Source organism: Natator depressus, chromosome 8 (genome assembly GCF_965152275.1).
Source record: "Natator depressus isolate rNatDep1 chromosome 8, rNatDep2.hap1, whole genome shotgun sequence".
NCBI lineage: Eukaryota > Metazoa > Chordata > Testudines > Cheloniidae > Natator > Natator depressus.
This window is the reverse complement of record NC_134241.1, coordinates 88761236-88782602: the sequence shown is the minus strand read 5'-3', so window position 1 is coordinate 88782602 and position 21367 is coordinate 88761236. Positions and strand designations below refer to the sequence as shown.

The 21367-nt window shown below is 40.8% G+C and overlaps 1 protein-coding gene across 1 annotated transcript in view; it reads left to right on the top strand.

The window, feature by feature from the left end:
* Positions 1–21367, top strand: part of CACHD1 (cache domain containing 1) — a 189269-nt gene that overhangs the window by 94258 nt on the left and 73644 nt on the right. Inside the window, exons 3-4 of the mRNA XM_074961589.1 lie at positions 419–567; positions 20419–20525. Of these exons, the coding sequence (XP_074817690.1) occupies positions 419–567; positions 20419–20525 (256 nt within the window). The remainder of the gene's footprint in view (positions 1–418; positions 568–20418; positions 20526–21367) is intronic.

The following is a 21367-nucleotide window of genomic DNA, read 5'->3' as shown; positions in this document are numbered from 1 at the left end:
CAATAAAAGATATTACCCGATCCACCTTGTCTCTCTAATATCCTGCGACCACCACAGCTACAATGCATCATTATTTTTAATGCATTTTAAATTATATTTTCACAGTGAAAAATTAGTGATTTTTCATAATGTCTGGTTCAACTAAAGCAAAATTAGCATGGCTGAAAATGGGTATATGTTGCAAGACAGTAAATATATTTTAGCATTTTGTATGGATTGCTTAGTGTGGCCATTTTATGACTCACATGATGACTATTTCAACCTGCGCAGTGAAAATTAAGTGATATGTTGCATAAAGCATAGAATTTTTAGCTTTAATGTATGCATTAAACACAGATTCTTTTAACACAGATTCATTAGCATGGCAGAAGATAGTACAAAGAGTCTTTGGTTTAATTTTAAATATTTTTGTTTTCAGCTGGCAAAAAAAATTCGGGAGAAGTTTAACCGTTACTTGGATGTAGTGAATCGCAATAAGCAAGTAGTGGAAGCTTCATATACTGCTCACCTGACATCACCCCTGACTGCAATCCAAGACTGCTGTACTATTCCACCGTCTATGATGGAGTAAGTATTTAGTGCTAAGATTACTTTATGCTTTCAATTAAATTGTGGAAAAGGAAAGACTGATAGTACAGGATTAAAGTGCTTGCAATAAAGACTGTGTTGTCTGCCACTCTTGTGGCCACTGGAAAATGATAAAACTGTAGTCCTGATCCTGCTCTTACCAGTTTCGTTAGGCCAGATTGTGTCGCTCTTAATTACATTGAGTAGTCTCTTACTCTGTGAGTAGACCCATCTATTTCAAAGGGTTTCATTGTGGAGTACAATACTCTTCAGTGTAGCTACACTGAAGTGAGTGGTGATAATATTGCAGCTCTGGTTTTCTGTGAAATCATTTTCTCTGTGATGAAATCATTGGCTGATTTATTTTGAACTCCCAACTTCTCTTATTTTAGTGGTGTAAATGATGAAGGAGGTCATTTTTGGCTTGTTATAAAGTGCACTAGAGAAAGCTCAACCCAGAGATCTTTGATTTTGAAACCCAGACTGGATTAAACAGCCTTTCCAGAAGAGAAAGATGGGTGATTTTAAATAAAATAAATGGGAGCCACTGCTAATAAAACATAGAAGAAGCAGGTGAGAGAGAGTGTTCTATTAAAGATATTCTCTCTGATTCTGATTAGTGGGCAGAATAATACTGAATAAGTTACGTGGTTCCCAGTTGGTTGTCTGCTCTTGTTTAACAGGTTTCAGAGTAACAGCCGTGTTAGTCTGTATTCGCAAAAAGAAAAGGAGTACTTGTGGCACCTTAGAGACTAACCAATTTTATTTGAGCATGAGCTTTCGTGAGCTACAGCTCACTTCATATCCGATGAAGTGAGCTGTAGCTCACGAAAGCTCATGCTCAAATAAAATTGGTTAGTCTCTAAGGTGCCACAAGTACTCCTTTTCTTCTTGTTTAACAGGGCCATCCAACTAATTCTATGGAGAAGGCCAAACTGAATACGTAATTATGATCTGGGGGCCAGGATTATTATGCACAACTATGTAACTACCCTAAATCCACAGCAGATATCCCACAGGTGTCCATAAAGATTATACAAAGAAAAGGAGTAAAACATGGCCTTTTATGGAACAAAACTTTGTTTTCACTAGTGTTACTATTTATTAACTGCCTTATTGTCACATTCAGCATCATTCAAAAGTAATATCTTTACTTTTGTGAACATTGATTTCTGCCCTTTATTTCTCTTCCTTTTTCCTTTTTCTGACTTTCTGCCTGTCCTCTTCCTTTCTTTCTTCATTTCTCTCCCTGCAGCAACTCCCAGTTCCATTTTGTGGGCATTAGTCCCCTTTCTCACCTAATCTGCTAAAGTGATCAGCAAAGGAATAGTTAATGGTGACATTTAAGGTGGCATTATTGGGTCTTAGAGTTAACACCCCAGTGTGATGAACAGGGAGGTGAGAAAGTTCACAGCTGTCAGAGACATTTGTTTCAGTTTGTCTATTTGAAGAGTCAGGAAGACCCTATCTCCATTATGTACTGTGCTATCGACCTATAAGCCCATAAGAGGAGAGGAGTCTTGCAGGCCGCAGGGACATGCTGGCCATCACTTTCTGCAGCTTCCAATGGCCACTGGAACAACAAACCGTGGCCACTGGGAGCTGTGGGGGACCCGTGCCTGCGGATGGTCAATGTCAGCAAAATGTCTCGCGGCCTGCAATCAGATTACCGCAGGTTGCCCACCACTGGTCTAAGCACATCATCCCACACTATGAATGCTCAAGCACTGAGGTTATAATTTAGTTACAATTTATTTTTAGGACATCAAGCCATAAGACCCTCTTACACAAAGGATATGACACCATTTAATACTTCACTCTTTGTCTCTTCCTGGTGGTAAAGGTGGGAGCATAACCCAAGCATTTTGATTAGTGTAAGAGAACTCTAAAATAAATCAAATTATTGGATCAAATTATTACCAGACACCCACAGAAAGTATAGCCATTTCAGTTCTGTATGTAATCAGAAGGCAAATTGTTAGCATTTATTTTCATAGTTGATTTTCCATATATTTCTCCTCCAATTTCAGTACTGTGGAATTTTGCCAGCGTCTTATGGAAAATTGGAATGAAGTATTGGTAGCAGGCTAGTATGAAAAAACTAATTAATGGAATGTTTTTTTGTGTTTGTGCGTGAAAGAGGAAGGTTTTATTTTGACAAAGATGATTAAAGTGTGACACTTTACTGTTGGTATATAGCTTGGCAATCTGAGCATTGGTTTAGAAGTAAAATGTATACGTTGCTATATTGCTTAAGATGAATGAAAACACAAGAGTACAGCAATCAGATAGTAAAAATAAACCAATAAAAAAGAAATAGAACCAATAAAATTGGAAATTCAACATAAAATAAGCTTGACATTTTAGTCTCTACTTTAATTAAAGTAGTGAGAGATGACAATGAAAACAATGTGTAGTTTATTGCCATTATGTAGCACTGGAGATAAAGCTCATATCGTGCAGAGTCCAAATGAACAATAGTTATAACAGTGTATGAGGAAGTTTGATATGAACAGTTGGTTTTATACAGGCTTGTTAAACCATACCTCTATAATGTTTAAGATTTCTAGAATTGCACTGATGTAGGATTTATTGGAAAACTACTACAAATTGCTTACGAAGACCCTGACTAGTAGTATTTTTGTATTTTTAATTTGTATTTTATTGTACTTGCAATGGAAGTTTGAAAATATATTTGTCATCTGACCCTGCCACCCACTGTGTTCCAAGTGCAGCTGAGGGCTGTTTACATTTAGCAGCAGCAGCAACCATGCTAATACACAGCTTGCGTTAATGTACCAGAATCATGGAATGAGTGGATGACAGAATTCAAATGATACTTTGTTGGGTAACTGCTGCTGTCAGAATGGGAACACATAACACTATTTCTTGGTCTTGGAGCCCCCAATCTGTACTATTCTATTCTGCATAGGTTATTATATCTCACTCATCACTGTAGTATCTGAGTGCTTTCCAGTAGTGCACTAAGCAATGTGACTGATATCCTGTCATGTGTGTGTTCACTCATCCGCTCCCCAGAGGGGAGTGTGTGCAGAGGAATGTTTTTTATTTCGGAATTCTCTTTCTCTCTCACTCACACACACACTTACATGTGTTATATTCCACTTCAAGTCCTCTCACCAAGGCAGAGCAATAAGTGGCTGTTGAGCAGTTTTGGCACCAACTTCTCCATATTCTCTAATTCAGCAGAGCATTTTAGCATATGCTTAAATCCATCCCTATTTAGCAAACTGTTTAAGCAGGTGCTGATATTAGTGGGATTTAATCACATAAAGTTAAATACACAGTTAAGTGCTTTGCTAAATAGAGATGGACTCCTGAATCAGAATCACAGAGCATTGTACCTTTCTTTGCCAGTCTTTGTGTTTCTCTGCTTCAGGTGCAGCTGAGCAAGGTTTAAATACAGAAGAAAATAGCAATATGTAACTGGGGGAGAGGGGATGAAAGCATTATGCAAGTGCATCACATGCAGACCAATTTTTCTGCAGTGGAGTGATTCATAAAGTACTTCAAGCCCCACAGATGTTTGCAGTGGGACTTCCATGGGTGTCTTCCCAAGGCTCAGATAGATAAGGACTGCATTCTCTGTGAGGGGTCTCTGCCTCCACAGTCTGGTAGCTCCGGACACGAGGTTTTGCATGTCCTGAGTCTGGGCCCTTTGTTAACTCCAAAGCCTCGTGTACCTCTTGCACCTGAACTCTTGGAGAGATTGTCTGTTTCTTAAAGACAAAGTAATATCCAGCCTAGACTACAGACAGGTACAAATCTACTTTATCTTCTCCCAAAGAAGGGCAGTGTGGAAGAAAGAGTCAGCTATGCCTATGAGAGGACTGCTCTCTCAAAGGAACTTAAAAGTCAACCCCAAGAAGAATTCCATGTAGTACACTATAATAATGACAGGTTTCAGAGTAGCAGCCATGTTAGTCTGTATAATAATGAGGACGTGATTTACCTCATTAAGCAAGTTAGCAAGCCCCTTTGGATAACCTCTAAAGAACCAGAAATCCCTTGGGTTTGGGGAGGTGTGTGTCTACTTCTTTCCTAGGGATTTTCCAACATCCTAAAATATTCCTTCTCTATGGATCAGTAGTTATAACTCTGTATTTCTGGGGGGGGACGACTGGTAGTCAAATTATCACTCCCTGCACAAATGAACTCACAAGGTCTGTTTTCTACTGCTGATTAGGAGTCAAGATTGAGGTCCTTTTTGAAGGAGCATTCCACTGAGAAAGCATGTGCTTGGCCAGCCTTCCCCACCTTCCATTACATGTGGCTGGGCTTCTTGCAGAGCAGAAAGGGGCTAATGTCAGACAGGTGGTTTGCAAGCTGTCTCAGCTTAGTACAGAAGCAGATGGTGCAAAAACGTGGTATTGGCCAAGGCAGTCCAATGGTAACGAAGTATATCGGCGGTCAGGAAATCAGAATTACAGATTTGAGCTTGTGCCCTATTCCAAGGCTTTAAAAGACTGGGAACACTGCCGTGCCAGCACACTGAGCCCTTGGAAGAGACAGCACATATCACTACTCCAACCAACCAGAACAATGTTGATGAGAGGCAGATAAAGCTGTGCCCAGCCCTTCTCAGCTAGAAGGAAAGCGAGCCTGCTGTGCGGTTGAGAAGGAGAAGAGAAGGCGGAGAGGGGAAAATAGTACGGCTCTTTTAATCTCATAACACCTCCTGGGAAAAATTAAGCTTGGGTTTCCACATTAAAGGAGCCTGAAGAAGCCATGAAAAACAGATGTCATGCAGGCTCCAGACATACTTTATGATTGAATTGGGGGTGGGTTTTTTGTTTTTGTTTTTTTTAACAAAAACACAGTTTAATTGAATTACATTGCTCCTTGACTTAATAAAACCCCATTGCATAAGACTATGTAGCCCATTTTATAATGCTTAAAACACTCCTCTCCCAAGGAAACACAAATTAACTAGTTTGGAAACTGTTACGGATGCAAGTTGCCCATTTATCTGTGTGCTGATTTGGCAATCATGCTTTAATATCACTGCAGCTACTAGTAAATCCCTTCTTGTAGGACCTAGGAAAAAAACTTACATGTGAGTTTCTCCCAGAGCAGTGCATGAGAGTGAGGTCACCCTGTTAGTACTGTATACAAAAGGGGCTCTAACAGACCATCAACAAAACAGTGGAAATAAGTTAAACATAAAGTGCTGTCAAATGCACAAAGTAAATGTGCTGTAAAAATAGAGAGGATTTTTTTTTTTTTTGCCCTGACTTAAGCTCTGACCCTGCAGTTCTTTGCATACAGATTCACCACGACAGCCACACAGAGCCCTGCCGAAGTCGGTGGGGCTCCATACCGGCACAGAGATGCACTCACATGCAATGACCTTGGACACTGGGGCCCGGGCGCTGTTTATTACACCGAGTACAAAATTCTCAAGCAGAATTTTTTTCAATTGACACCCTTTAAATATTGGTTAAAATTTGGTTAACTTTGTTCCAGGTGTGACCTGCTGTCCTAGGTTTTAGAGCTGTCTGTTTCATAGTCATTTCAGCATACGTTAAATTTGAATTCCTGAACCCTGGAATAATTTTGGTTGCCTTCCGCTGTATTTCTGTATTGAAAAAGGCAATTAGAACTGAGTGCATATTCTACATGAGGTCTCACGATGGACTTGTCTATACGCACAGTTAGTACTCCAAGCTGGCGGGTAAGTTGACCTCATACTAGCCTGCCATGCACTTCCATTACATTTGTCTGTGGGCTTCTTGTCCATGTGAATCCTGTTCCCATGCACTTAAAGTACCAGAGTGCACTTGTATCTACTCCTGTTTCAAAGTGGGATAGATCCAAGCATGCTATAGAACTTATGGTGTGCAGTAGCAGGGTCTGCATGGTCAGCTCATGCAAGGTCAATTCCTTTGGACCAAATCTTCTGGCTTAAGTAAGGGGCCAAGATGCAGCAGAAGCAGCCCACTTTATGGCACATGGGAGAGGTAATACAGGGCTGTCTCTGCATCCGCTTTACGCCATGAAGCACAGTTTCACAATAGCCTGAGAATGAGGGTTTGTGGCTAGTTAACCGACAGTTACATGGATCCAGTAGCCCAGCACTGCAGGGGCTGCCCAGAAGGCCATGGATGCTACTTCAGCCTGAGCTTGCACAGATGCCCTGTACTCTGTCTTTGCTTAGGGAAGAGAGTTTTGATTAGCACAAACCATTTAGGGTGATGGTCTGGGCAGCATTTTGGAGTGATTGGGAACAAGCCACCCAGCTCAGGTTGACAGACTCGGGCTAATGGGACTCGCGCTAGGGCTCTAAAATAGCTGTGTAGGCAGCACTTGGAAGTTGCGAATCAAGCTGGAGTTGAGGACCTGATGCCTCCTCCCTGGGCTTTAGCTTCCATTGATTTAAAGGACTAAAGATGTATTACCTAGCTATATTTCAGGTCCCCTGGGAGATGTACGGCTTCTTGCATGATTGGGTCCAAAGACAGTAGCCATGTTCTGCACTAGCTTATTCTTCTGAGTGGTCTTCAAAGGTAGCTTCTTTATAGGCCCCATTTCAACAAAGTATTTACGCCTGTGAGTAGTCCCACTGACACTTAGGATATGTCTACACTGCAAAAAAACCAGAAACGTGGCAATCAGTGTCAGAGCTTGGATCAGCTGACTCAGGCCCACGCTATGGCAGGGGTTCTCAAACTGGGGGTCGTGACCCCTCAGGGGGTTGCGAGGTTATTACATAGGGGTTGCAAGCTGTCAGCCTGCACCCCAAACTGTGCTTTGCCTCCAGCATTTATAATAAAGTATTTTTAATTTATATGGGGGGGGTCACGCTCGATGGCTTGTGTGAAAGGGGTCACCAATACAAAAGTTTGAGAACCACTGCGCTATGGTGCTATAAAGAGCACTGTAGACATATGAGCCCAGCCTCTGAAACCCAGAGTTGGGCTATGGGTCTCGGAACCTGAGCCCAAATGTCTGTACTGCTATTTTCAGCCCTGTCGTGCGAGCCCGAGCCAGTTGACCCGGGCTCGGAGACTCGCAGCTGCAGGTCTTTTTTTGCAGTGTAGAGCTAAGTACCTTGGGGCCATAGAGCACATTGCGGTAGTGCAGTCTGGGGATCACAAAGCCATGGATAACTGCAGCAAGAGTTATCTCAGAAAGAAGAGATCACAACCTCTTACCCAAGTGTATGTGTGGGGGTAACATGACGGAGCTAGTTCTGCTGCTGCCTGTTCCATCCTTGTCCTGAAGACAGGACTCCATTTTCAGGGGCCTGTCAGTTTCTTAATCTTCATAAGAACTACCCTCCACTCAAGAAAAGAAGAGGCAGAGAACTGACTTCCTTCGAGATAGAGACAAAGTGTTCTCTAACCCAGTCTGGGTTTCCCCCTCTCCCTCCCCCATGCTTTAAAAACCCCTCCCCATGCAATGCTGTATCGATGGCATTCTGCAAGTGGCCACAGCGGGTCATGTCTGAGAGCAACGAGGAGCTTATTTGCATGTGTGTGTGTGGCATATGCATGCACGCGAACACATGTGCAGACCCCTCCCTCTGTCCGGGAGAAATACGTTTCAGAACTAATTTTTATATGAAATTATTTTAGGAGTTTCCAAAAATATTTATTTAAAGTACCCTGTAATGGTATTTTTTTCATGTTAAGAGTACGCAGCTTTTCCCTACGTTTAGCTGGTTTTGTTTACGCATCTTTGGGGCTGCTTGATGTCTGTTTTCTGTGTTTTAGTCCCCACTGCTGATAAAAGTTTATGGAATGCTTTTATCTGTCTCAATTTGTGAAAAGATACACTGATAAGTATTACTCCATTACATATTACTTGACAACTTTGCAGTACATCCATTAGTGTAGCTGTTTAAATAAGTAAACCTACAAACCTATTTTTGAAGATCATTTACTTTATGAATGTGATAGTATCCTTCAGAAGTGGTCTGGGCTTTTCTCCTTTTTAAACAGGTGGTTAAATATTTGCTAATGCTGTTCAATTTTATCACAGCTCTTGCTTTGTTTATCCTTCCTCTCATGAGCAGTTAAGTGGGAGATAAGGGGAATCCCATCAGTTCCTTTAAAATGTATTGCTCTGGTTAGTATTTAAAGTGCTGCACTTCCAAAAGGGAACTGGGTTGGACCTTACTAAAGGAAATTTAAACTCTGTTGGCTAGAGCTGCCCAGACCACAATTATGCCAATTATTACAATGGCTGTGGGTGTTCAGGGAATCTGGAAGGCTTCTGTCGTGTGAGCCTTGGAGTTATATGTATAAAAACAGACTTTCAAATTAACGGGCATTGAGGAACTGGCTGTGTTGGAATGTAACTTTTCCTTTGTGAGAGGAAATGTGTCTGTGCTTCAGGCTAGAGGGGGTTTTGCTACAGCAGCTTGTGTCACTAGATGCACTCTGTGTTGCAGTATTTCTCCCAAACACATGACTCAGATAATTTACCTTCTTGAAATGAAGCATGCTCCTCCTCTTTCAGGCACTGCTGGAAGTCAGTGATACTACTCATGTGCTTAAAGTTAGGCAGAGGCTTACGTACCTTGCTGAATTGGGGCCTCCATCAGTAGATTTACCTATGAAGCCATTTTCACTTAACTTTAAAAAAACAAAAATCAAACAAAAAACTGTTTCTTTCTGAAACTATTTAAATATTTGAATCCTACAGTATGTAAATATATATATATGTAGAAAGGTATGTCTTGCTATCAATAAAACATGCTAGTTTGAGAATTTTAAAGAAAATGCTGAATTTTGAGCAAATGTATTATATAGCTGCATTTACTCACCAAAACCACCTTTACAGGAATTTAAACAAAGGGTGAGAGAAAAGAAATCGACCTTAATATAATAGGCAAACCCCAACAGATGTGTCACTTTTATAAATGTTCCCTTATTTTTTCTAAACTGAAATTGCACAGAAGTTGATTTACATTGAACTGAGGCCGAATGAAATCCAATTGGAGCTCACTTCAACACTGTTTTGATGTAAGATTCAAAGCTCCTGCAAATTTTATTTTATCTTCTGCATTTGCTGATCTCCTGCTTGTAAATCCTGTTGAAGGAGAATAAAAATGACTGCAGCCTGATGGGAATTAAATGTCTGAAGTTCAAAGCAGTTTGCACATCAGAGCAAATGCCAATCAAATGAACATCTTGCAAGCTAGGCAGGGAGTGAATTTCTCCATGGGGAAGAGATCAAAGTGGGAGTCACAGTTCTGTTTTCTCCCTCGGGATGCAGTTTCGATCAGTTGTTCATTAAAGTGAATCCAGAAGGAAGGGTTTTTATATATATGAAAAGGGGAGTGGGGAATTGCAGTGAATGTTACTTCTCTTAAAACTGAATTTCAGCCAACAGTTTGATCTTATTTAAGTACGTACAGACACTAATTACCACCAACTATATAGTTTTTCTGGGGGGGATTTTTATAAACAATGATTTTAATATTGTCACCTGTACCATTTTGGGCCTGATTTCAGAAGGGGTCTTTATCCGTCATCTGTGTTGCCCAATTAGTCTACAAGCTAGTATTTTAGCAAAAATGTAGGATATTGCCAAAAATTAGGCCTTATTTATATCCAGCAGTGGCAGCAATCAACAGTTGCCTGTAAGTTTCACTTTTGTAGAGTTTATATATCTTTCCAAAATAAGTGATTTTGCAGGTTGTATGTACACTTTCATACAGGGAAGTTACAAGATCTGTAAGTAAATAAGTACAGAAGCTAGAATTAATGTCAAGTTTCAGTTAAGAAATCAAGCCATCAAAAGCCAGGAAATTCTTTAAAAATTGATTTAATGCAGCGATACATTGCTAAATAATTTAGCAATACATCCTAACTGATGTGGCTTTAAGTTAAGTCAGAAAGAAACAAATAGTAAATTCTTGTGTATATGCATAAATAGAGATTATAAACACGATCTTACAAATGCAGAAATGTTTGCTTGTTTGTTTGTTTTTTTCACTTTTGTTTTCTGACACAGGACTAAAAAAAAAACCCCCCAAAACCCCAACAAGTTTATGGCTGTGTGACCACCGACATTTCATTTGGAACATGGATTGCCTCCTGCCACAAAAGTGGCTGAACCTGATTTAGCTTAAACTTTTCAAAACAAATCCCTTTTGGAAAATGTGCAGAAGCAGTTTGAGTGAACAACAACTGAAAAAAAAAAATGTAAATACTGTTCCCAGTCTAAGCCTTACTGGAGCATTCACTACTAGCAAATGCGATAATAATTCTGTCTCAGGGCTGCTGTTAATCTTTTATTCTGCATATTTTATTAGCTAGTTTCCATATTATAAATTTATCTGTTTTGTGTATGTTCTCTGCTGTTTTAACTGCTTGAATGTACTAACAAAGAATAGAATGTGCAGAAGGAATAGAGGTGTAGTTGTCAGAATGTGAGGAGGGAACAGGACAGGGTTGACTCCTGGGTTCCTTTCTAGCTCTGCTGCTGAGATCTTTGGGGATATTACAACCTTTCTGGGCCTAATTGTTACTCACTGGGAAAATGAATCTAATAATATTCCTACTTCTTTGGTATGCTGTTTGGCTTGGTTGGCCAATTTTTGCATGAAAGCATTTTGACACGCTAGGGTGAAGGTGCTACATAAATATAAAGTGTTACTGTTGAAACACCCACCTCTCATGGCATAGGACACTTTTTGGATGAAGCTTCTCTATCAAAGGGCAGTAAGAAAGGGAGCAAGTGTTGGTCTGTGGATGAGATGAAAATCATTTGAATAAGGAAGGTAGAGGAGAGGGATCAGTGAGAGTAATACCTTCTGTTACTAGTCCCTTCCCCAGACGGTGTGTCAAAATTGGACAAGTTGTTGTTCCTGTTCTTTAAATCTTTTTCATATCCTACCTGTCCTGTCCTGACTGACAGATCCAGGATTCAGTCTGGCAGCTTTTAAATGCACTAAGAAGAAAAGTACTGCTGTGCCTTGACATTTTAAATCAAGATATTTATTACTTCTCTACCAGGTAATTTAAAGCTGGCAATTTCAGTAGTACAGTGAGTCTAGGAAAGTGTGTGTGCACATGTGTGAGAGAGGTAATCACAATGGAGGAAGGAAAACCGGGGCTTGAGAAGGTTCCAGATGCTCTTAAATAAATAAATATATATCATGAGGTATGTTACATTAGTTATTAAATAATTATCCTGCTGTCAGCACCAATAGGCCACCTTGGCTATTTCCTATCATCTTAAAATGTCAGGATCCTTCCCATAAGAGTTCACATTTCCTTAGTCTTTCTCAGTATTATTTATTTGATATTAGAATATGTTTTGAATATTTACAATATATGTATAGAATGTTCAGTATTTTAATTAATTACTTGAATATTGGAGCGGAGAATATGCTTATAAAATTTGCAGATGACACCATGCTGGGAGGGGTTGCAAGCACTTTGGAGGAAGGGATTAGAATTCAAAATAACCTGGACAAATTGGAGATTTGGTCTGAAAACAACAAGATGAAACTGAGTAAAGATAAGTGCGAAGTACTACATTTAAGAAGAAAAAATCAAATGCACAACTACAAAATGGGGAATAACTGGCAAGGTGGTAGTACGGCTGAAAAATATTTGGGGGTTATAGTAGATCACAAATTGAATATGAGTCAACAATTTGTTGTAGTTATGAAACAGGGCTGTCTCCTTTTGGGGTGAATTAACTGGAGTGTTGTATGTAAGACACAGAAGATAACTGTCCTACTCTACTCGGCACAGGTGAGGTCTTGGCTGGAGTACTTTGTCCGGTACCGGGCACCACACTTTAAGAAAGATGTGAATAAGTTGGATAGCAACAAAAAAGATAAAAAGTTTTAGAAAACCTGACCTATGAGGAAAGGTTAAAAAACTGGACATGTTTAGTTTTGAGAAAAGAAGACAGAGTTGCTATCTGAGAACAGTCTTCAAATATGTTAAGGGCTGTTATAAAGAGGACAGAGAGAAGTTGTTCTCTGAGTGTCAAAGGTAGGATAATAAGAAATGGCTTAGGGAGATTTAGGTTAACTATTAGGAAAAAATTTCTAACTAAAAGGATAGTTAAACACTGGAAGAGGCTTCCAAGGAAAGTTATGGAATCCCCATCATTGCAAGTTTTTAAGAACATTTTAAAAAACACCTGTCAGAGATGGTCTAGGTATGCTTGGTTCTGCCTCACCACAGGGGGCTGGACACACACAAAATGTTTAAAGACCATTATTAAGATTGGAAAGTCAAGCACTCAGAGTTAAGAAATGCCAGAAGTAAGGGTGTGTGTGCAATCTTAATTCAGCCCCCTTGTGTGTAGGCAGTAGGATAGTCTAATTATGTGACTTACAGGCTATTTTTTCCACAGGACCCCTGCCTCATTCAGTGCACAGCATATAGAGCTCTTCTGGGGGTAAATCAAGGTTGCGTCCTGAAGGAGGCTGTTGTCTGTAGGATCCCTCCTCATTTGTCACAGAAATTGGAAGGCATATAGTGAATGAGGCAGCATGAGAAAGGAGGGCCTCGTAGTTTGGGCTGTTGAATGCTGCCATGAAGAACTGGATTCTATCCCTGCCGCTGCCACAGAGTTGCTATGTTGTGTTAGTCACTTAACACAATTTTTTCACAGGTGGTCGCTAACTGTGTTCCTCGTTTTCTAGGTGCCCAACTTGAAACCCTAGGGTCTAATTTGCAGAAGTGCTGTGCACTCACAGCTGCAGTGGAAGTCAGTGGGGGCTGACAGCTCACGACCCCCCCATGTAATAACTTCACGACCCCCTGAGAGGTCCGCACCCCCAGTTTGAGAACCCCTGTCCCAGTCACATTCTCCTGGCCTATCCAGTCCCAGTTTGCACTCCTCAGGCTTCTCATCCCAGGCCCAGTCTGTGTGTCCAGGCTTCCAGATTCTCCCCCAGATCTGTCAGATCTGTTTCCCCTCCTCCTACCCTCATTCCTCACCATACCATACTGGTTCCCTAGTCCCAGTCTCTCCTCATCCCTCCAGCTCCATGTCTAAGCTGTGTCACCTCCTCCCATTTCCCTCACCAGCTCCTACACCCAATCTCTTTGCACAGCCAGTTTCCATCACTGCCCTTCTCACAGCCCAGTACCAGCCTCCTTACTCCCCCAGCTCCCAGTTACCATTTCTCTTCCCCACATTTAGTCCTAGTCTCCCCAAATTCCTTGTCTCAATATGCTACTTTCCCTTCCCCATCCAACTTTTATCCCCTTTGCTTTCAAGTCAGGGAGTTTCTTCCTCCACCCTGTCTGGGTGCCAGCAAAAGGGGGACGGAGGGCATTGGGAACAAAGAAGAGAGACAGGCTCCTTGCTCTTCATGCCAGTACCTGGCTTACCCTGTCCTGGAGCAGCAATTACAGGAAACATCCAGCTTCATTTCTGTAGTCGGGGCTGGAAGGTGCATAGGGTGACCAGATGTCCCTATTTTATAGGGACAGTCCAGATTTGGGGTCTTTTTCTTATATAGGCTCCTATTATGCCCCACCCCCGTCCTGATTTTTCACATTAGTAGTCTGGTCACCCTAAGGGTGCACAGTCTGGTTAGCACTAGGCACTGTCAGAGGCTCAAGTGTGCTCAATGGAATGTTAGGAGATTACAGCTGCTAAAATCTAAATAGTCTCTACTGAGCATGTGTGAAGTACAGTTTTTCAAAGGCTTGTGACTTCACCAATTTGGGGCAGATTTTCATGGGGACAGCAAAAGGGACATTCTTGACACAAAGACCACCCTTCCTGCTAAATTTCAGGTCCCTGCTCCAAAGAATGGGGCACTAGAGCTCTTCAAAGAAAAGGTTGCCAGGATCTTTTAACTTCCCCTGGCCTTGTTCTTGGAAACCTCTGAACTGTTTTAGTAGAATTTTTTTCAATAAAATTCAGCCTGAAGCAAGCACCCAGCCTGGAAAGTATCGGCCCAAGTGGTTCAAGTTGGGCAAAATTATTTGCAACCTCTTATAATGGGAGGTGTCAGACAACCTTATTAATATGTTATGCTACCAGCCCTGCCTATATGCTTTTTTTTTCTTTTTTTTGGGGAGGGGTGGGGGGGTTCTGGCTCAGTGTGCCAGAACATATTCTTTCCATTTTAGAATGATAGATCTGCTCCATCTATCCATGTTTTAAAAAAAAATATTAAAAAATCCTGTCTTCAGTCTCTGTAACTTAAGGGTAATTTAAGATCAGTTTTAATTTCTCTGCAGACTTTTGGGGGTTTTTAGGACTATGAATACTTGTGCTAATTAGTTGAAGCTCTGCCCACTTTTCTTTATTTTCCCCATTAAGTGATGGTGGTACTTCTTGGTTTAGTTCAGTTATTGTATCATCACCCTTTTTGCTGCAGCAGATCTGCTTTTGGCTGTGATCTCACAAGCTCAGCAAGGTTGGGTCTCAGAGGTACTCGGAGGCAGATCTCTAAAGAAATCCCAGGCACTGCAGGGGGGTGGTATTGGTGATGCAGTAGGTAATACCGGTGCCAACTAAGCCAGTACTGAATCAAAGCACCAACACTGACCCAGTGCCTCTGACGGTGCTTTTTTGGATGAGATGCAACAAGCAGCATTGAGCATATGTGCTAAGTGAAGAACACACCGTATTTTTCGTAAGAGCAAGGACCCTGGTGACATTTCAGTGTGGATAATTACATTCTCTCTGTCCATACCTCCTCCTTCCCCCATATTTTCTGCTTCCTGTTTAAACTGTTGTGCAGTGTTACTGTATGAAATTAAACAGCTTCCATATCCCACCACATGGTTGTACTTCAGTGATGGGTAAGGATATGTGGGGTGGGAAAGAGTAAGTAGTGTTGTTGATTGGCATATATGTAATAACCGTGTATAGATGCATGTGAGAATGTGTAGTATGCATTATAAAATTTATATATAAGTATATAAAGTGCTTAGGGATCTTTAGGGTGCAAAAAATTAGGCCCTATATATCTTCCCAGACAAAAATACTGCATTAAGATGGAACTAGGGTTAATATTTCATATAAATTATTTTAGGAGAAAAACCAGGGGGTGTTAATTGTCCAAAAACAAGCATTATAATAAAAATTAATGTTAAATTTATAAGAAGTCCAAACATGTTATGGTATGAAATTACACAGTTAAGGCACCCAAAGAGCCATAACTCTGCCCTTTAGTGATACCTTCAATAACCATATATTATGATTAAGGCATTGTAGCGTTTGTGGTGAAGGCTTAGATTAAACTGATTTTTAGAGACACGTTTGATATTTTTTAAGACCATTTTACATCATGGTGTCACCACAGGGCATGGTAGAAATAACAATCATGAATACTTAAGTTTAAATGCCATCTTATTTCTTCCACTGCACCCATTGCATGAGATTCCAATGAATTCTAAGTACATGTAAAATTAGACTTTGTGCTATTCCTTTATTAAGATCCATATTCTTAATCACTAAGATCAATAAATGTTTAATGCAAGTGCTACATTTTCTTACAAGATTTTTAAAAAATGAATTGTAACTCAGAAACACGCTACATTAAAAAGTGGTTGAATCCCTATTTTAAGTGCAAACCTCAACTCATCCTCAAATATGGAGGATGGAGCCATGAATAGCACTCCCAAAATGTGAGATAATGCTGTGGTGTTGGAGCCACACGAGGCCCTGCTCTCAACTTGTCTGTCTGTAACACAGTAATTTTTGAAAACCACATCCAATCAATTTCAAAATTCCAGGGAACGGTCTAGGTATCGGTGGGCAGATCCTACTGGTTTTTGGTGAAAACTGGAAAATACTGATTTCTACTAGAATTAGGCCTACCGCCTGCCCATTTGGCACGTCAGGCAGAGGAAGCTCTCTGGCACCCTCTGTTGCTGCCTACACATATCGCGGGCAGAAGTTTACCAGCAGGTAACACACTTTGTAAATTATATATCAGTCATGCCCCTTCCCACAGCTGGCCCTTTTCTGCCCCCACTACGTCCAGCACTGTCCCCGTTCTGACCAGCTCCCACACCCAGGCTTGCATTATGCACTTCAAATGTTGGATAACACACAGCTCTGCCTACACGAGCAACAAAGTGTGCAACCTCTAATTATGCTTCCTCTATATCTCATTCTTATTTTCTCTTTACTTGTTTCTCTAACTGAGCTCACTGGGAAGTTTGTTTATTATTTGCATTGTGATAGTGCCTAGGAGCCACAGCCGTGGTAAGAGTTGTACAAGCACAGTGCAGACAGTCTTTATCCCTAAGAGCTTATTTACTGTTTTAGTTTCTAATGTGGCTAAAGTAGAACTGCTCATCTTATCAAGCTCCAGGTTAGTGTGTGTGCTTCTTTGTAGAGCTGATCAGAATTTTTTCTGAATTTTGAATTTTTGACCACTTGCTTGTCAGTTAAAAAATATTATTTTTAAAAGAAAATCTGTGTTGATGATTTTTTTTTTTTTTTTTGTGGTGGTGGTGGTGGTGGTGGTGGAAGGATGACCAGCAGCTTCACCTCTAACTATTTTAGTCCCTGATAGAGCAAAGCACTTGTGTGTGTGCTTGACTTTAAGCAACTGAGTAATCCCGTCACTACTGAAGACAATGAGGTTTAAATCCTTTACTGAATGTGGGTCCAAGTAAATGAATGAGAGTGTGGTGAGGTGGATATTGTATAAATACACGCCTGGCCAGTATTTTTACTGATTTAATGTTACCAAAGTATTTTCTACAATTAGCATTTTTAACTAAAACTATAAGACTGGAAATTTGATAGTCTTGAAGAACTTTCCTTCACCAATTTCTTTCCTAAACTTGCTTTCCACCAACTTCTTTTTAAAAAAAAAAAAAAAAAAAAAAAGTCAAGGTTCTTTCAGAACCTCACCTCATGCAGACTCAGTGTGGAGGGGAATGCATTATGATTTCCTAGGTATAGATTAGTGGCAGAGTATTTTTGACAGGAAGTGGGTAATTGATGAGGTTCCTTAATAATACGACTGGGTGTCAAATCCTACCAAAGTGCTCAGCGTTGTTTTTAAGGTATTTAGCATCACAACACCGAACTGAGGGGACTAAATCTCCTTGTCAAAAGGGATTTAGGCACTTAGGAGTCTGAGCCCTGATCTATGCTTACAATTTAGATTGACCTAGCTATATCACTCGGGAGGTGCGAAAAATTCACACTCCTGAGTGTCACAGTTATACCAACCTAATCCCTGGTGTAGATGTGGCTACATCTATGGAAGATTTCTTCAACTGACCTAACTCCTGCCTCTTGGGGCGATGGATAACCTACATTGACATAAGAATCCCTTCTGTTGATGTCAGAAGTGTCTACAGCGCTGTAGCTGCGCCACAGGAGCACCTGTAGTGTAGACGTGCCCTAAATCCCATCGACATTTGATGGAGTTTAGACTCCTAAGTGTCTAAGGGCCTTTTGAAAATGAGATTTAGGCTCCTAAATTAGTTAGGTGTTATGAGTGCAGCAAAGCCTAAATATCTTTAAAAATCTGGGCTTAAGCCGTAGCAAATAAGGTACACTGATGCATCACGTCTGTTATTTTTATCAAAGCTGATGACAAGGTTCCCTTTGATCAGATTTTGATTTGTAATTCTAATAAAATAAAGGCTTATAAATGCTGCTACTATCTAAGTACTTTAAATAGGAAGCACATTTATTGTTATGTGGTGTGATACATGAAGAGGTGGGGGGGGGAGTAGCTCCCTTTGATGGACACCCAGCCAGCCAATTAGCTGTAAAATCCCTCTTGGTCTGTTCTCTGCTTTTTTTTTTTTTTTTTTTAACCAGTAAAGGGTTAACAAGCCCGCAGGTAAAAGAAAAGGAGTGGGCACCTGGCCAAAAGAGTCAATGGGAAGGTAGAACTTTTTAAAATTGGGAAAGAAACTTTCCCTTTTGTCTGTTGTTCTCTGGGCTGCAGGGACACGGAGCAGTAATGCTGTAACCAGCTTTAAACCAGGTATGATTATAGATTACCAATTCATACCTCTAACCTACTTATCTGGAGCCTCAGATATGTAAGTAAAATTAGGGAATGTCTAAAAAGACGCGTTTTATTTCTTATTCACTTGTGGACTCCTCTGTGCTAACCCCAGATGGTTTTGTTTGCTTGTAACCTTTAAGCTGAACCCCACAAAAAGCTGTTTTGGGTGCTTGATTTTTGAATTGCTCTTTTAAAATCTAACAAGAGCCTAAGTTCCAGATGTCTTTTCTTTCTTTTTGTTTTTACTAAAATTTACCTTTTTTAAGAACAGGATTGGATTTTTGGTGTCCTAAGAGGTTTGTACATGTCGTTTGATTAGTTGGTAGCCACATCTAATTTCCTTTGTTTTCTTTCTCAGCTCTTCCCCGGAAGGGGGGTGGGGGGTGAAAGGGCTTGAGGGTACCCCACAGGGAGGAATTCCCAAATGCTCCTTCCTGGGTTCAAAGGGGTTTTTTTGCATTTGGATGGTGGCAGTGTTTACCAAGCCAAGGTCAGAGAAAAGCTGTAACCTTGGGAGTGTAATACAAGCCTGGAGTTGCAAGTATTCATTTTTAAAATCCTTGCGGGCCCCCACTTCTGCACTCAGAGTGGCAGAGTGGGGATTCAGCCTTGACATGTGACATTTTAAAAAAAGAGACCAAAATGGAGAATTTCTTGACTTCATTAAAGTCATTGCGGAGTTTTATATGGGTTTGATTTATATTTTTGTATCTAAAATGAAGTTCAATTACCATTTCTAAATTATTTCGCCTGGTAAATATGGAAAACGTAAAATAAAAATGTAATAAAATATACTGCAGGCAGCTTTTCTAATTACACTGGAAGTCCCCATTCTTTACTACAGAAAGTAGGCTTGTAACTGCCTTATATAGAGACTTCCAAAGACCAAAATGTAATGGTGAGAGATGTAGCCATGTACAAGTACAGTGTTTGAAAACCGTGAATGCAAGTCAGGGAAGAGGAAATGTTCAGGCTAGTAAAAGGGTGTATAATTAAGAGCAATGGAATGAAACCAAGAGAAGAAAAACATAGGCTGAATAGCTGGAAAACATTCCTAATGATGTGCTCTCCCAAGCTGGATCTTCACCACTTAAGGTACGGGTGGCCAACCTGAGCCTGAGAAGGAGCCAGAATTTACCAGTGTACATTGCCAAAGAGCCACAGTAATATGTCAGCAGCCTCCCAGCAGCTCCCACCACCTGCTCCCAGCATCTCCCACCCACCAGCAGCCCCGTCACTCAATGCCTCCCCCGCCCTCCCCGCACCTCCCAATCAGCTGTTTCGTGGCGTGCAGGAGGCGAGGGGGGGGGGGGGGAGGGGAGAGGAAGGAGCAAGGGCATGGCAGGCTTAGGGGAGGGCACAGGAAAGGGTGGAGTGGGGGCAGGGCCTATGGCAGAGCCAGGGGTTAAGCAGTGAGCACCCCCCAGCACATTGGAAAGTTGGCACCTCTAGCTCCAGGCCTAGAGTTGGTGCCTATACAAGGAGCCGCATATTAACTTCTGAAGAGCCTCAGGTGGCTCCAGAGCCACAGGTTGGCCACCCCGCCTTAGGGTCTCTTACAACTGGACTGGACAAAACTCAAATATTCTGCCAGGGAACAAACCAGCACTGGCCTGCAGATTAACATAGCCTTTTACAACTCTAATTTCATGATTGCTTACGTGTCACAAGGGATAAAATGAAAATATGCAGCACATTGCATTAGTGAGTAGGATATGCCCTGTAAGTGGCGAGTTTTAACTCACCCACTTTGTGCTTAGGAAAATTCCTTTGCCTGTGCCATTAAAAATGCAAATGGAACTCCAGTTGCTGTTTACGAACTGATAATTTTTCTATAAATCCTTGGCTAGACATTTTTACAAAGTCAGCTTTTGCTTTGCTAATCTTGTTGTTTGTCATTTCAGGTTTGATGGGAATTTTAACACCAATGTTTCTAGAACTATTAGCTGTGATAGATTGTCTACCACAGTTAATAGCAAAGCCTTCAATCCTGGACGTGATTTAAACTCTGGTAAGTAATACAAATATATTTATTTGGTTTTGTTCTTTTTTTTTTTCCATTAGAGTTTAACATTCTGTTGGTACAGAGGATTAGCATAGTGCGCTATAGCAACATGCTTTTATTTCTCTCTAAAACTGGCATGCAGCTCCTAATTTGAGATTTCCTGATTGAAAGATGATACCTAAAGTAATGCCCTTAGTCTAAGTACTTTTTAAATATAAAAATGTCATGAAGACTTATTCCAGCACACCACGTATAATGCGTTGTGATTTTTGTGCCTATTCATCTCGCCTGTTCCCAAAGTTGCTTTCCTTCCTAGCCCTGTCTGCTATGGCATCAGTAGTGTCAGGTGTTGATGGTGCCAAACTGAGGTGCCTCTCTGATCTTCTTAGCTGAGTTCAGATAATATGCAGCTGCTTTTGCAATGATATGCAAAAGTACAAGGACATCTTAAAATATTTCCTTTCTTTGACTTGTCATGGAGTTTCTATCTTGAGAGTTGACCCATTTGCTTGATACACTTTAAAACTGGAAATGTGCTTACAGTCTAAGGTGTCTGACTTACCCCGAGAGCATTCAGCCTTTGGTCCTATGCCCCAGGTTTTCTTTTTAATATCCTGTAGAATTTGAAATAAATGGGTTTTAATTTTTTTTTAAAAGTCGCTATTTTTTTGCCTCCATTGATGGCTTTGGGTTGTAACTTTTAAAACTACTGTATTTTAACTATAGACTTCCATTTAGCGTGGTTTTTATTTAACTTCTGATGCCGGACCAGCAGGAAATGCACACAGCCTTGATTCTTGTGGGTTCTATAAGAAGAAGAAGGTGTTTTTAACCTCTCACCAGTGGGG